This window comes from Acinonyx jubatus, chromosome C1, assembly GCF_027475565.1.
Source record: "Acinonyx jubatus isolate Ajub_Pintada_27869175 chromosome C1, VMU_Ajub_asm_v1.0, whole genome shotgun sequence".
Lineage (NCBI taxonomy): Eukaryota > Metazoa > Chordata > Mammalia > Carnivora > Felidae > Acinonyx > Acinonyx jubatus.
This window is the reverse complement of record NC_069381.1, coordinates 33,464,674-33,481,331: the sequence shown is the minus strand read 5'-3', so window position 1 is coordinate 33,481,331 and position 16,658 is coordinate 33,464,674. Positions and strand designations below refer to the sequence as shown.

The following is a 16,658-nucleotide window of genomic DNA, read 5'->3' as shown; positions in this document are numbered from 1 at the left end:
CTGGCACTCTTTCTTCTCAACCTCTCTAGCTTGGCCAGCTGCTTCTCATCCTTCAGGGGCCAGCAGCAATGGCACTTCTGGGCCTGATTGGACATTTCTTCTGATTCTTTTTCTCCTAAGGCCCATTCCTGGCTCTACGCTGCAGCCAGCTGGCCCCAAATCCTATTCTGGCCAAAGTACTTCCCTAATTAAAAGCTTTCCATGTTTCTCATTGTCCTGAGGACAAAGTCCAAATTCCTCAGCTGGGCTGACGAGGCCATTCCACAGATAGTAGTGAAGGAGGAGCGATTTGGGGGGAGCAAGGTGAAGGCCTCCCACCACATGACCCTCTTGTTTTCTCCTGACAGGGGAGGTCACACCATCTGCAGGGGGTGATGCTGAGGTGTGAGGGGAGTGTAGAGAACTTGGGGGGCCCGCTGTGAAAGTAGGAGCTGACCAGGGAAATGCAGTGTAACTGATGAGCAGAATTGCAGACCAGTCAAGATAGGTGATGAGGAATTCGTGGTGACACCAGGCGGCCTGGCCTAATACCTGGTCACTGGGAGGCAGTAGGTGTGGCAAAAGCAGCTGGGTGAACTTTAAAGGAGCGGGGCGCTAAGGGGTTGGGGGTTCTGTGAAGGAGTGGGTGAAATGTTGGGCGATGGGATTTTAACCAGAAGTGAGATGAAGACAGGAGGGGACAGCTTTAGAGAGAGAGAGAGCAGAGGGGCCAGTAGATGGCTAGTTGCAATGTAGACCAAGAGAGGATTCAGTGAGATGCTTTGAGCAAACAAGCTTGAGGTTGGAGGTTGTGGGAAGTCTGCTTTAGAGATCCCGGAAGTAGTAGCATTTCTGCCCTGCCTGTGCCTGGACCTCGCTCTCACCCAGACCCATGTTATAGCTGGGTGTGTGGGTGCTGACTTCCACTGCCCTTTGGAACAGCCCTCTGGGGCCACGGGCCATATTCTTCATCTGGCATCTTTCCCAGGAAAGCTCAACAAAGGCCCTGCCTGCAGTAGCTGCTGATCTAGACATTTGTGTGATGTAACCCGTCCCTTCCCCCTTCTCTAGGCGTCTGTGTTTCTGTTTTCCTTTAGGTGTTTTGTTTTTTGTTCTTTAAGGTTTTTTTTAAAGCGCTCTATTTATTTTATTTTATTTTTTTTTTAAGTAATCTCTATGCCCAGCATGGGGCTCAAACTCACAACCCCGAGATCAAGAGTTGCATGCTCCACCAACTGAGCCAGCCAGGTGCTCCTTCCTTTAGTTTTCTAAAGCAAATATGTTGAAAGAGTAACCCTGTCTTAGCTGAAAAGAAATCGCATTTCACCCCATATCATAGGATGGAGAGGCAGTGTGGGGTTCTCTGGTGGCCCTGTAGCTGGTGATAATGATAGATTCCTCTTGGGAACCCTGGAAGGGTGAGAATTTGTGGGGAGGTAGAAAGATTCAGGGCCAACAGTGGGGACAGTGGCCTAAGTTTCCTACCCATTCCTATTCTAGGTGGGTCTTTCCCTGATCCTTGCATACACATTGCCTTCCAACCAAGCTGAGTCCTTCATCCATGCAGCAAAGCACTTGCTATGTGTCAGGCCCACCTTGGGAACAAGGGGTGCGCAGATGGGCAAGACCCAAATCTCCCAAGAGGAGCCAACCACCTGATTAAGGAGACAGGCACACAGAGAAAGAATTGCAGACTGGTGTCTACAATCGCAAGGACAGGCACAGAAAACAGACAACTCATCAGTTTAGGAGGAGAGGGTCGGGAAGAGGCCTGAAGAACCGGGTCTTGAAGGGTATGGAGGAAAGGAGGAGAGAGCACACAAAGGCTGGGAGAAGTGAGATTATGCGGAGGTCACAACAGTTCCGTGAGGCTGGCTCATGGGGTGCTTGGAGGTGTGAGGGAGGCTGAATCATGTCGGGGATCCTGCACAGTAGCCTGCGTGTGGTGGGGGCACGGGGAAGGACTTTTGTTTTAGGACACTGCTGGGTTGCAACTTGGAGCTTCCCGGGTGTAATCTGAAGCTGGCCCCGGTACATGGAGGTCAGACAGAGGCCGAAGACAGAGACAGGCCACTCCAGAGTGGTGACTGGCAGGTGTAACAGGCAAGGAAACTCCCTTAGAGGCTTGTCTTGAGTGGCCACAAGTCGAGTAGACCGCTGCATCTGCCTCTCATACCTTAAAAGTTTATATAGAGGCCTTAACTGGGTTCCATCTCATGTACAGTCCAGATAGTCTCAATGCTGTATCATTGTCTCAAGGCTCTATCCTTGGGGCAGCTTCTCGGAGCCAGAAAGGCAAGTGGGACACACATTCCAAGGGCAGGGGAAGGGGTGAGGAGCCTCCCATCACCTGGGTCCGGCTCATGGGTGAACAGGTGGTCATGTCCTCCCACCCCACCCCTCTGCCTGCCAATACCTCCCTAACAGTCACTGTGGCTCAGGTGTATGTGTTGGGCTTGGGAGAGAGGTGAACTGAAGAAGAAAAGAGGGGCGCCTGGGTGGCTCAGTCAGTTAAACGTCTGACTTCACCTCAGGTCATGATCTCATGGTTTGTGAGTTCAAGCCCTGCATCAGGCTCTCTGCTGGCAGCACAGATCTTTGGATCCTCTTGTCTCCCTCTCTCTCTGCTCACACTCTCTCTCAGGAATAACCAACATTAAAAAAAAAAAAAAAAAAAGCAAAAGTAGGGACCCCAGGCGGGAGGCTGCACAAATGAGGCAGAGATGGAGAGGGCGCAGGGGGGTGAGTGTGGAGGGTTGAGCACCGCCCACACATCTGTGGGGAAGTCCGCAGGTGATGTTCACTGGACACAGGATAAGGAGGGAGGCAGGGTGCTGTCTGGAACCACAACCGAGCTTTCTAACCCAGGTGCTGGGTGAAGGGTGCCCCCCCCCCCCCTGCCCTCTCTGGGTGGGACAAGGAGCTGGTTCAGGATGAGGAGGGGGATCCGATGTTGAATACGTGGGGTCTGAGATGCCACGGGTCCTGGGGAGAGGTTCCACCGTCCTCCTGGACGTGCCCTCTTCTTCCCACTCACCTTGCTCCCTCCTTGACTGGCAACACCCTTCCCTCATCCATCTGCTCGGCGGCATTTTCTCCAGGAGGCCCCCTAGGTCTTGACTCCTGAAAGCAATTTCCTCCTGTTGGAGAACCTGTATCTCCACACTTGGGGCCCCCTGGAGGCCTGTCTGGTTTCCCAGCCCATCTTGGTGCCCTGGCGGGGCTGCATGGCATCTGACCTCGAGAAGCAGGGAGTGATGAAACTAACCGTAGCTCCTGTCCTGGTGAAAGGTGCCACATAGGCCGTTCTGCACCGTAGATGGGAGATCCTGGGGCTGACCCCAAGCTGGCAGTGACTCTTACCCCCCAGGGGGGTTTCAAACAACCCTCCCATACCCGGGGTGGGGGCGGGAGGGGTGGGAGGGCCTGGAGGAAGACCAGCAGGTGCAGCTACTACATAGGCCAGGACGATCCGATTCCAGAGGTGGGGTAGGGAGTGGCAACCTCCAGAGAAACTAGCTGATAAAACCCCGGCACTTAAGACTTCATCTTGAACCAGCACAGGAGCAAATGTGAAGGACTCAGGCCACGCTCCTCCCCACCCCCCTTCCCTCACCCCCTCTCCCCTCCAGCTTCCTCATACCTGTGAGGAGAAATCACAGGCCTGATAGGAGACACGTCAGGGTACCTTTTGTCAGCTTGAGGTAGGCAGTGTGCACCGAAGAAGCGGTAGTTGTCGGGGAGGGGAAAGCCGAGGGGGAGGGGAGATGGTGAGGTACCGACAGCGACAGTGACAACGGCCACCAGTTTTATTGCACACCTGCCACGTGCCCAGTCCTTCCGTATATGATGTGGTCCTCAGAATCGATTACCACGACCACGACCGTGACTCTCTGGAAACTGAGGCTCAGAGAGGTTAAGTCACTTGCCCAAGGCCCCCCAGCGGGTGGGGGATTCCAGTCCAGTCCTGTCACATTGTGGAGCCCGCGTTCTTTGCACTTTGTCACCGGGTACTCTCCTCAGTGAAGTCGCCGGTATGGTCTCTGGGGTAGGGCAGTCGCTCCCAGAAATCTCTGATAGGTGTTCCAAGGCAGGGTTGGATTTGAGGGGGGCTGGGAACAGGGGCCAAGAATCTTCAGGGGCCCCAGGTTGAGACGGGTAGACTCTGACAGTTCCACCTTCCTGTGGCATGGATGTGTGGGTACACGCCTCACGCAATCCCATGGAGGGCTGGACGGTCCTGGGGACACCTACGCACTCACGTGCGCGTGCAAGCACACACTCACACCCACTCCCACCCTGGCACGGCGCCGTGGACGCTGAGGCAGGTCGCGGGCAGGGGAACTCGGGCTCGGTCAGATGAGGCTGGCGATGCTGGACGTGGTCTCATGACGCCGCCCGGCAGAAAACCGTCCCGAGATGCTGAAGATGCTGCCGTCGCCACCGTGGTGGGCGTGGGTGGAGGGGGCGGCCGCACGGAGAGGCGGACAGTGTCCACTGACGCCCACCTGATAGAGCAGCAAGCCCAGCAGCAAGAGCGCACCCGAGGCGGCCAGGCCGATGCCCACAGACAGCATGGCGGCCAGGGGCCGGGCCGGGGCCGGGGCGGCGGCCAGCCCGGCCAGAGTCAGGCCTGTGACCAGCACCACCAGGCCGCTGAGCAGCACGACCAGGGCGTCCACCCCGCCGCCGCTCCGCAGCAGGGCCACGTGGTGGGGCTGGCGGAGGCAGTTCATGTCCTGCACGGCGGAGCTCATCAGCTGCTTGACCAGGACCAGCAGGGCCAGCAGGCACAGCACGGTGCCCGTCGCCAGCCGCCACTCGCCCGAGCGGCTGCTGGTGGAGGACAGCAGCGCCACGCCACCCGCCCCGCAGCCCGCCACGAGCGCCACGGCCACGGCGAAGCAGAGCGCCGAGCGCCGGGGCTGCTGGGACCACCACAGCTCTACCTGCTCCGCCAGCGCATCCGGGGGCGGCCCCCCGCCTGGCGGGGCTTGAGCCTCTCCTTCCGGCATAGAGGGGCGGGGCAGAGGACAGAGGTCAGTATCAGGGGTCAGAGGGTGCGGGTCATGGCCTAGAGCCCCACCCACCAGCTCGGCAGCTAGAGGCCCAGAGTCCTGTTCCTCTCCCAGTCCAGGGTATGGCCACCATCACCTGCGGGGGGGGCGGGGGGGGGGGGGGAATCGCACTTGTCACCTCCCCAGCCTGCTCGGCCTTTATGGTCTCTTCTGGGAGCCTTGGGGATGATCCCAGGGAATCCACCCCAGTGTCCCCCGACGGCCTCACCCGGCCGCCTCCCCCCGCCCCGCCCCCCCCCCCCCCCTGCCACTTGGGAATGCTTCTCCAATGACCCCGGGGACTTCCCCCACGTAGCACACCTCCCACCCCTCCAGGGAAGCCCCTGGCCCGGCCCCTGACCTCTCCGGGCTCTCCCAGTTGCCTGTCCCATCCCGGCTGGCGAAGGAACTGGTGCCACAGTGGATGATGGGACCAAGAGCAGAGATAAAGCCTCATTCAGGATCCGACTCACATGGCCTCAGCTGTCACCACTGGCTCCTGGGGGGAGGGCTGTGGGGAGGGAGGGGGCTAATGACTTAACTCTTCTGGAACCAGCAGCCTGACCCTGAATCTTCTCTCTCTCTCTCTCTCTCTCTCTCTTTCTCTCTCTCTCGGGGCTGCGGCTACTTCTCTTGTGGGTCAGGATCTAACCCCTAGATCTCTCCTTCCCCAACATCTCCTCTGATTTCCATCCACAGCCGCTGGTGCCCTAATCGCTTTCTCCCTCAAACCTGGATTTCCTTCCTGAGCTCCAGACCCCGAAGCCAATTGTCACCTGGATGTTCCATAGTCACCTCTGATGCAACGGGTCGCATCCCAGGCTCTTAGCCCAGACCTCCTCCCCCTCTCATGTTCCTTACTTCCTTGTGGAGTGTAATCCCAGGGAGGCCACCTGCAAACCTCTCTCCATCCAGTCCCTGTTTCCATCCCCATGGCTCCTGCCTCATCACCCTCTTCCACACCCGTCTTCCTGCCTCCCACTCTTCTCCGTTCTCCTCATCACCAATCCCCCATGACATCCTCCTCCACGATTTCTCTAAAGTGGCGCAAAGGGAGAAGGAGGGCTCTGTGCTGGAACCCCAGCTGCTGTTCTTACCACCCATGGGACTTGGGCAGGGGACCTGATGGTGGTCACTCTTTTAATACGTCCTCTAGAGACCAGTCAGCATGACTCAAACTGGGTGAAATAAAGCAGCTGTGGTCTCTGCCCTCAAGGAGCCCGAGTTTACAGCAGGTGTGTGTATGTGATAAATGCTGGGTGTGGGTTAGTCAGAAGAGGGGCTCAGGGGAAGGTCAGAGAAGCCCCGGATGACTTCACCTCTTAGAGCCTCAGTCTCCTTATCTGAGAAGTGAGGACAGTAACATTTTCTTGAAGGATGGGGATGAGTCAGTTGACACGGCCATTTCAAATTTCCAGTGGGAATTCTTGGGCCCGCACAGATGCCCAAAGCGTGCTTTTTGAATCAGAGAACACAATGTTCTCCTCTTTAATTTAGGAGAGGACTCCTGCTTCATATAGGATGCAGGTCCTGGATCGGTCCCGGAATATGATTAATGTGGCTGTGCATGGGTTACACCTCTGATGAGGTTACTGGTCCTTCGCAACCCCACTCCAGGGGCTGCCTAGCACTTGAGGTGGGAGGAGCAGGTGCAGATGCCCCCAAGGGAGGTGGGGGAGGGGCCGTGGGAGGGGACCTGGAGTCAGTCCCGGCATTCCTCAGGGCTGTGACTTCACGGGGTCGGAAAGTGCTGGCACAGGTGTGCTGGGACAGCGGGGCCAGGCCGGGGGTGGGGTGGAGGTTGTCAGGAAGCGCCAGTGGGAGAGAGTGGGGGCGTTGGGGGTCAGGGGACCATGGGGCACTCACAAGAAACCTGGAAGTGCTGGATCCGACCAGAGCGGGCTGGGCCAGGCAGGTGGGGCGCTCCAGCTTCGTTTCCGGGGAGGCGCTTCACCTGCCTAACCTGCGTCCAGGTGAGCCTCTCGGGTGTGTGTGTGGGGGGGGGGGGGGGAGGGGGATCAACAGGTGTTTCCAAGGCAGGGCTTGAGCCGATTGGCTGACGTGGCAAAGCTCCTTCGGCTGGGCTGAGGCATTCCTGGGAAGGGAGGGGCTTCTGTCAACTGCTGTTAGGGCTCGAACACAATTCCCAGATCTGGGTAGCTGGAGGAATGTTGTCTATCTGCCCCAGAGCCTGGACCCTAACCCATCCCCTGGCTCCAAGCCCAGCTTAACTTTCATTCCAGCCTAAACCTAACCCCGACCCCAGCTGCAGTTTCAAACCCTAACTAGAATTCCTAGCTCCGGCTGCAACCCCTCCCCCACATCTCAGCCCCAACCCCCAGCCCCATTTCCAAATCCAATTCCAATCCCAACTCCAGATCCCGACCCCAAATCTGGCTTGAAACCTCGTTCCAGTTCCTCACCCCAACCCCAGCTCCAAATTCTGGAATTAGGTCCTAGACCACAACCTTGACTCTTGTCCCTCAATTCAGCCCCCAAGTCCCAGCCCCTAACTAAAATCCTGCCTCGGCCCCAAATTCCAACACCAGCTGATCCCCAAACCCAGTCCCAGTACACTCATCCCTGGATTGGAGTCCCTACGAGCCCCTTGATCAGTCTCCTTAAAGCCCCAAGTATGTGACTGCAGTAGGCTTGCCTCCTGGATGTGGTTCCTGCTGGGGGAGGTGTGATGGGAGCCCCCCCTGAGGAGGAGGAGGGAGAGGAAGAAGGGGGGGGAGGAGGAAGAGGAGGAGGTAGGGAGGAGAAGGAGGAGGGGGAGGAAGAGGAGGAGGGGTAAAGTCTTTTCAGGAGTACACCAGAGCTCCCCTGCTTAAAACTCTTGCAGAATCAACACTTCAGGATATATGCCACACTCCTCTGCAGGGCTCACACAGCCCCTGCCATCTACAACCAGACCAGTCATTTGCCACTGGCCCCCTGCCATCCAGCCAGATTGCATGTCACGTCATTCAGTTCTGCATGCTCTGTCCACTGTTTTGCCCTTCTGGTTGGTTTTTGAACTCAGAGTTCCCCTGCATGGGGTACATCCTGCCACCCAGGCTCCGTGTGGCCAACTCGAATTCTTTAACTGTGATGTCACCTCCTCCAGGAAGCCCTCTCGGACTTTGAGGCCGGTTTAGGTTTCTCTGGTGCACCCATGGCCCCTGTGCTTCCCCCACAGCTGCTCTTGGTGCACGTGCTGTAATTGCCCCTATTTACTTACTGGTCACCCCCCCACATCCCCCCCCACACGGTGGCCTTAGTGTCCGTTTTGCTAACCATCATGACCTTAGAAGCCAGCATTTTGCCTGGCACGTGGGAGGTAACCAATAAATATTTGCTGGAGAAATGAATGTGTGAGGTGATAGATGCAGGGAGCGTGTAACACAATGCTGGAAGGGCAAGTTTGGCGGGTTGCACAGGGACATAGACGCCATGGCAAGGCTCTGGAGTCACTTGCGGTGCCCCTGGAGGATTCCGAAATATACCAGAGACGTGGCCAGGGCTCTGCTTCTAATAGGGAATCCAGCACCACCCACCGCACATGCTTTGGGTGGGGAAAGGGTGCCTGCTCGGAGGTGGTTGTAGACTGTCCCCCGTCTCCTGGGTGGAGCTCCTTGTAACACCCCTTATTCTCTCTCCTTCTGATATGGATGGAGTAGACAAGAAAAACAAAATCAAAGTCTTCTTCCCATTCTCAGCTCACAAAATAATTCTTAAAAAAATTTTTTTTTAATGTTTACTTGTTTTGAGAGAGAGAGACAGATTGTAAGTAGGGGAGGGACAGAGAGAGAGGGAGACACAGAATCCGAAGCAGGCTCCAGGCTCTGAGCTGTCAGCACTGAGCCTGACTCGGGGCTCAAACTCATGAACCGCGAGATCATAATCTGAGCTGAAGTGGGATGCTTAACCGGCTGAGCCACCCAAGTGCCCCAACAAAATAATTATTCTTGACCCGTCTTAGCTTCGTTATGTGGAGATGATGGGGGAGCCAGTCACAACCTTAGAGCAGCACTGTCAAATAGAAATAGAACATGAGCTACATGTGTAATTTAAAATCTTCTAGTAGCCACTTTAAAGAGGTAGGGAAAAAAAGGTGAAAATAATATCTTACAATTTTTGTTCAACCCCCAAATATTTGCATTTTAATATACAAATGATTAAGGAGCTATTTCAGTCCGTTATTTTGTGCATCTCAGTTCAGACTAGCTACGCTGCAAATGCTCAATCACCACATGTGGCTCGCAGCTCCCTTCCTGGACAGTGCAGATCTAGATGGTTCTTCCCCTCAAGGAAAAGTTGGGGCAGGCTGGATCTCAGGGACAGCCATGTGACTGTGTCACTTTGTGAAGCATTGTAAAGGTGTCCTTTGCCCTGGGAGGAGCTGGGAAGTGGGGTGGGGGGAGGGGGGCCGGGTAGGGCTCACCTCTGTGTACTCCTCTTGGTCATGTCTAGCAATTATTTATCCTTCTGGTCCCAAGGAGGGGTTAGCCCAGCCAGCCAGCCATGGTCTAGCTGTCCTGGAAGGAGCTGGGGCAGGGGGACTCACGAAATTTTCCCTCCCTTTCCCCTGGGAAGTTTGAAAAAAACTTGTTGGGTAGGGCTAACAAAGCCTAAAACTTCCTCAGTTTAAACATGGATTGTGTGTCTTTGTTTTCATTCTGGGTCTTATCAAGTAACTTGGAGTTCAAGCGGACAGGCAGGCTCCTTGCAGGGCTTTTGAACCGTGTCCCCAAAGCAGAGGCTGTGGGGGCAGCTCAGATGGGCAACAGTGAAAGCCAAGAGTAGGAGGTGGCCATGGGCACAGAGTGCAAAATGTGGGTTCTAGCTGGTTCATTAGATGGTGGGAGTTCTGAGAGGCCTGCCTCTCAAAAGAGAGGCCCTGTGGCCCAGTCTCCCTGCCTCTGCCACATTCCCACCGAAGGCTACTGTCAACCTGGTCGCTGGAGTGACCCTGTTCTAAGGCAGAGCGGGTAATGTCATTACTGTGCTTGCAAGCCTCCAGTGGTCCTCTTCCGCAGAGAAAGAGTCCTCCCCCATCCTAAGACCCTCTCTGAGTTCCCTCCCTGGCTTGCTCATGCTCAGAGACTTTGCACAGGCTATTCCCTCTGCCTGGAATGCTTTTCTCCCCAAGACTCCTTCCTGCACCTTCCTTCAGAAATGTGCTCGAACAGCACCTTCTCAGGGAGAAGGCCTTCCAGGCAACTCTGTCTAAAATCACAGCCTTCCCCATACTTCCTATCCCTTTCCCTTATTTTATTTCCTTTGTTCTCTTTTGTTTCTCTGTAGCACTTCTCACTGCCCTGTATGCTATATATTTTTCTTACCTGTCTGGAATGTTGGCTCTCTACTCCCCGAAAATGTAAGCTTCATGAGGGAAGGGATTTGAGTCTGACTCATGGTATCTTCCCTGCTCCTAGAATGGGCTTGGCATATAACAGGTGCTCAGGGAATGCATGTTGAATGAATGTTGGAACAGAACATTGGTTTTGGAGCTAGGTTGACCTTGAAGTGTCAAGCCCCAGCTCCAGTTCCGTAACCTTAGAAAAATTCATTCTCTTCGGTTGTAAAACGGGGACAATAGTACTTAGTTGTGTGTGTGATTAAATAACATAATCAATTCTTCTTTTTTAATGTTTATGTATTTTTGAGAGAGAGAGTGCTAGCAGGGGAGGGGCAGAGAGAGGGAGACACAGAATCCGAAGCAGGCTCCAGGCTCTGAGCTGTCAGCACAGAGTCCGACGCAGGGCTCAAACCCATGAACTGTTGAGATCATGACCTGAGCCGAAGTCGGATGGTAACCGACTGAGCCACCCAGGCTCTCCCCCTGCTTTTGGCATTTAAAAAAAAATTTTTTTTAACGTTTATTTATTTTTTTGAGACAGAGAGAGACAGAGCATGAACGGGGGAGGTCAGAGAGTGAGGGATTCACAGAATCTGAAACAGGCTCCAGGCTCTGAGCTGTTGGCACAGAGCCCGATGCAGGGCTCGAACTCACAGACTGTGAGATCACGACCTGAGCTGGAGTCGGACGGTCAGCCGACCGAGCCATCCAGGCGCCCCTGCTTTTGGCATTTTAAAATCAGACTAGAGATTCCATTTCAGCTTTGGGGCATGTACTAATGAGATGCTGAAGTACCTAGCCCCAGCTGAACTGGGGATGGAAAGTGGTCTGCAGAGAAGGGGGAAGGACAAGAGAAGGAGGGGTGGTCCAGCCAGGCCCTGGTGCAAGTTTCTTTTGAGGCCTGATTGTATCTCTGCCTTGAGATTCCCTAAGACCGCCCCCCCTTCTCGCCCCCAGCCCAGTGATTTCCCTAGTGGCTTAAACTGGCTGGAGTTGGGTTTTGCTACTTGTAACTAAAGAAGGGCATCCATAGTTCTTCTGTTCAGAACTGGACTCTCCCAGTCCCACTTTTAATACACTTATTACATCAGTACACACAGTAGGGGCTAGGTTAAGTCCTAGTGGACACCCAGCACCCCTGCCAAATCCCACATGAACAACAGGTACACATTCCTGTATCTGACTGGCCATCGTGGGGGATCGGGAATGTTAGTTCTTCCTGCTGCCTGGCACACAGCAGGGTCACCTCCTCGTACATCGGCTCCCATTCCAGTTCAGCTCAGGGGAGTCGGTATCTTAGGTGTGCTCAAAGCATAAGTGGATCTTGAACCTCCAATGGTCTAGAGGAGCTCGCCCCCACACAGCTCCGGGGGAAGGAACCCCACCCCTGGTCCGGACATCCTTCTCTCTGATCTTTCCAAATCCAGAGCAGTGATGGCAAAGGAGTCCTACCTGGACACACACATATTCCCAGGCCCACCGGGGCTCCTCAGGCACCTCCTGGGAGCAGCTGTCGGGTAAGGACTGGTCATGCCTTGTGTAAAAAGCAGTGGGGAAAGGTAGATGCTGATGTTAGGACCTCCTGTGAGGCAGGGTCCTCAGTGCCAGGAGAACAGGATGGCGAGGGGAGGCTTGCTTGGGAGCTCACCCTGTCTGGCCACAGCCGATGCAAATGGTGTAGAAGAAGGACAGGGGAGCCAATGGGTGTCTGGGGCTCAGAAAGAGGATAGTCATCCAAAAGCACCGGCTGTCCCACCATAAATGAATGACTCCCTAGGTTAACAATGGACCGCAAGCAGAAGAACAAGAGTGGAGTTCGTATGCCGATGCCTAGCCACCTGGGTGACAGTAGAGTCCTGTAGGAGGAGGTGACTGCCAGGCCCACTCTGTCAATGAGGGGGTCAACTGGCTCTAGGGACCCTAGAAGGGGGTGGTGAAAGGGGAGGTTCACCAGTGGGGTGAGAACCTCCCCTGGAGTCAGGATAGGCAAAGTGAAGGGAGGTCTCAGTGCAGCGGCCACCCCAGTCAGGGCCACCCAACAGCTTGAGGTGGGAGCGCACAGGATAGACTATGGGAGGCAAACTGGTGTAGCTAAACCCTGACAGTGACTTTTCTCTTTGTAACAAGAGAGCCTGACTTCTCCTTTGATCTCCGAGGCATCCACTTCACAGAGGACTATCTCAAAAAAACACACTGGCAGCCACTGAGGTTTCTTTGTTTCTGAGATCTTGGTTGATTTTAATAACCGACCGTTTGAGCCACTTTCCCCGCCCCCCTCCCTACCCTTCAAATTCCCACTCTTATGTTTTAAACAGTGAGCCCACAAAACCCTAGGCCTCACACTTGACCCCAATAAAGCAGAATCCCAGGCCTGTGAGATGGCTCTCTCTCTCTTCCTCCCTCCCTCCTCTCCCTCCCTCCCTCCCCACGACCTTACTGTGTGGCCCCAGGTGAGATGTATCATTTCCAGGCCCTGTAAGTAATAAAGCTTTATTTTTTTCAAAGTTTCCTGATGGTGGTTGCTGAAGGGTGTCTTGGGATCATAGTAAGAACCACAAGGGTGAGTCTAGCCACAACGTTGGTTGTCGATAGGCTGAGACCGGCATAAAACAGCAAGATTGTACCTCTGGCTGCAAATTTGGCAACAAGAGGCCATCTGCCTGCCCCCCGGGCAAGTGAGGAAACACCCTGTTGACCTGCTGGCCCAAGTGCCAGGCTTTGCTGGGATGGGGCTCTCCGTTTCCTTCTGCCTTCACCTCCTTCTCGGCCACTGGACTCAGGGGAGCCTAGTTTGGGAGGCATCAGCTCCCTCTACTTCTGGGTTAGACTTGTGGAGCGTCACACTCCTATGACCTCCACACCTGGTCCAGGTTCTGTCTGGTGCTTCTCCAGAGCAGGCTTAACGTGGTTGGGATGTGGAGGCCATGGACAGCCTGGGCTGCGAGTCCGGCCCTGCTGGGATGACGCTGTATCAACTATTTCACTCTTCCTGGCTTTGATTTCCTCATCTGTAACCTAACACATCTTTTTTTTTTTTTTTTTTTTTAATGTTTATTTATTTTTGAGAGAGAGAGAGACAGAGACAGAGACAGAGACAGAGCGCGCTCAAGTAGGGGCAGGGCAGAGAGAGGGAGACACAGAATCAAAAGTAGGCTCCAGGCTCTGAGCTGTCAGCACAGAGCCTGACACAGGGCTGAAACTCACAAACTGCGAGATCGTGACCTGAGCCAAAGTCGGAGGCTTAACCAACTGAGCCACCCAGGCGCCTCCCCTAAGGCCCATCTTGTAGGTGAAATGTGATGACTTGATTCTAAGGCATTTTTAGGTTGAAAACTCTGTCATTTGAATGTTGCTGCATCCAGCCACAGTGAATTTCCTTCTGGCTGAAGAGCAACCAGTTTTCTCTGTAGGTGCCTTCTTCCCAAGTCTTCCTCCCTCTCCCTGTGCTGGGTGAACTCCCTCAGTCCTGAAGTCAGAAGAATTCACTTCTCAAGGGCACCTGGGTGGCTCAGTCAATCGAGTATCCGACTTCGGTTCAGGTCATGATCTCATGGTTTGTGAGTTCGAGCCCCGCGTCGGGCTCTCTGCTATCAGCACAGAGCCCTCTTCAGATCCTGTCTCCCTCTCTCTCTGCCCCTCCCTGACTAGCTCTCTCTCTCTCAAAATAAATAAACTTAAAAAAAAAAAAAAAGAAAGAAAAATTCACATCTCTGCATCTCTGCTGCCACCATCTGGGTCCCAGAAGCTGTCCTCTTACTTGTAGTTAGCCATGGTGTCTTCCCGACAGCCCCCTGCCTCCACTGTCGGGTCCCTTCATCAATGCTCCACCCAAACACCCAAGACAGCTTTAAACACAGACACAGCCATGGAACCGAGAGCCTAGGAAGAGAGGCAGCATCACACCATCAAATGGGTATGTTAGAGTGAGGGTTCTGAAGGAAAACAATACGGTACGTGTAATCTACATGGGGAAGGAGGGATCAGGGTCTACCTTTGTGAGCAAGTGACATTTCAGCTACCATCTGAAGGATGAAGTTCACTGAGTGAGGTGTGGGTACAAGAACATTTCAGGCAGAGAAAACAGTATGTGGAATGACCCAGAGGCAAGGAAGAACTTGAACTTTTATAAGAACTGGAAGGAGGCCAGTGTGGCAAGAGCCTGGAAGTGGAGGGCAGTGGCTCTCGGTGGCTTTGTGCTGGCCTCTGGACAGAGTCATATCTGTAATGCACCTTTAAACCCTGCAGCACCTAGCCCCGCTGACCTCCCTGATCTCATTTCAAGTCAGTTTCTTCTGCAAAGGTAAAGCCAATATGCTAGTTTGGAATGAAATCTGTGTCCCAGAGGGGCCCACCTGCCAGGCATAATAATGTAATGGGCTGTCGTCTCTGTGGTTGAATCAATTAGAGGGTGCCTGAATCTTTCCCTACTCCCTGAGCCTGGTCTCCTAGAGCAGAGGACATGCTGCGTACACAGTGGTCTGGAGGGGAGGAGCTGGCCACTGTGACAGGGTGTGGACTAGGGGTGGAGGTCAGGGAGTTGCTAAGGAGCGAGTCCCACGTCAACTGCTTGGTAGCCTCTGCTGTGAGCCTTCCTTCTGATCTCCCCAGGCTTCAGGAGAGCTTTGCCAGGCGTGACAGCTATGTCTTAGCTCTTGCTGTGAAAACTAACCCAAGAGCAGTGCCCAGAGCTGGGGTAAAGCAGATTGGGGAAGATGGGGAAATGTCTTGGAGATGCCAGGTGTAAGAGCCAGCAGGGACCAGCAGAGACCAGGGGCTTAAATGTTTGCTATTTGGATATTAGAAGGGTGTCTGGCCTCTGAAGGTGGGAGAAGACAAGGACATCTGGGTTTTGTTCTTTTGCTCGAGTGCATAAAATGTCACTTTTCCTGGTATGTGTGACTGGGGCGCCCAGTACGGTGGCCTAGAGGAAGAGGTACCCTCCCCCCACCTCCATTCAAATGGAGGAGCAGGGCAGGGCCCTGCAGAACAAGAATGACCAGTGTAGAGTGCACAGAGTGCATGGGTGTAAGAGAACCCTCTGTAAATAGAGCTCTGCTTACAGTCCTCACCACAAGGTCAGCAGGGGATGGAAGGCCTGGGGGAACTCTAGTCACTTTGCCATGTTCATTACTTTACTGTCATCTTTGCACACATGTACAAATCCCCAGAAAATCTCACTATGCTTCATAAAGGAGAAGAAAACGTCGGTGGCTTTGTCTGGTCCTGACTGGGCTGCCAGGGGAGGAAGCCAGGTCAGAAGCGGCAGGCAGTGATACTTAGGGTAGGAGCAGGCAGCCCCATCCCGGGGGTCCAGAGAGGACAGAGGGGCAGCAGGAGGCTGAGCCCAAGTCCAGTGTGATCTCCGCAGTGACAGGCAGCCCTGTGCCTGGACCGGGACAAGCAGCGATAGCTTGGGATGAGTTGAGCCCCCCGCCCCCTCACTTCCTCAGGGTCCTCTCTCTCTCTACTCGCTCCCTGGCTCCTTGACTAAGCAGAGAGTTGGACCTGGTTGTGGGCAAACATCTTTATTCTGACCACGTCCCATGTTCCCCAGGGCAGGAGAAAGAGGCTGGTGTGGCCAGTGCTGCAGGGACTGCAGGGCCAGCCCAGAGCTGGCCGGGGGACAGAGGCACAGGGCTTCCTCTGATGCAACTGCAGATGGCTTACCAGAGGGGGTCACTTGGTCTGCACCTCAAAGTCCACTTCTGACTCAAGGAGGGAAGGAAGCCGGACGACAGAGAGCGGGTGGAAGCCCGGGATCTGCTCTTGCTCTTGGATCTGCTCTCGGAGGCGCTGGATTTCTAGGCGTTGCATTTCGATGATTCTCCCAGTTTCTTCTTGCTCATTCAGTCTCATGGTGGGAGCGATGCTGGGCATGGCCTCGCTGGGAACTGGAAGGGACAGAGCAGGACTAATGTGGGCCTGGGCTGCCACAAAGCTCTTTTGAAACCAGCGTATCCCTCTTTCTTCTCCTGTCTCCTCAAATAGTTATGAGCACTTATTAAGGGACAGACACTCAGTCCCAGATGCCAGGGGTAGAGATGGGCCATTTCACCGTGTAGTAGACACGGAGGAGTGAAGAGACACATTTCAGAGTGAGACACAAATGCTGGGCAACACCTCAGCCCAGCCTGGCTCCTGAGCCCCTCCAGTGGCCCCTGCTCATTCCCCTGTTCCCCACTCCCCAAGCAGGGTGGTGCTCTCTTGCTGACCTAGGTTGGCTTCCAAGCCCCCAGTCCTCCTCCTCACATAAAACTCCTGTGCCAGGAGCCAGACTC

The 16,658-nt window shown here is 54.6% G+C and overlaps 2 protein-coding genes across 3 annotated transcripts in view; both read right to left on the bottom strand.

The window, feature by feature from the left end:
- Positions 1–3,770: 3,770 nt before the first annotated feature.
- Positions 3,771–4,994, bottom strand: TMEM125 (transmembrane protein 125). Its single transcript, XM_027059459.2, has one exon. The coding sequence runs from the start codon at positions 4,992–4,994 to the stop codon at positions 4,335–4,337; it is 660 nt and encodes a 219-aa protein (XP_026915260.1). The 3' UTR covers positions 3,771–4,334.
- A 1,995-nt stretch (positions 4,995–6,989) lies between these two features.
- Positions 6,990–16,658, bottom strand: part of CFAP57 (cilia and flagella associated protein 57) — a 79,163-nt gene continuing 69,494 nt past the window's right edge. The window contains exons 23-24 of one of the 2 annotated variants that reach the window (XM_027059456.2): positions 16,048–16,271; positions 6,990–7,131 (exon numbers count right to left, since the gene is read on the bottom strand). In XM_027059456.2, coding sequence (XP_026915257.2) covers positions 16,057–16,271 — 215 coding nt within the window. In that variant the 3' untranslated portion in view covers positions 6,990–7,131; positions 16,048–16,056. Of the gene's footprint in view, positions 7,132–13,554; positions 16,272–16,658 lie in introns of those variants that run through there. The other variant, XM_027059455.2, reaches the window with a different exon arrangement.

Bases quoted from the DNA above. Each gene is read 5' to 3' on its own strand.
- TMEM125 (XM_027059459.2), bottom strand. From the start codon at position 4,994: ATGCCGGAAGGAGAGGCTCAAGCCCCGCCAGGCGGGGGGCCGCCCCCG.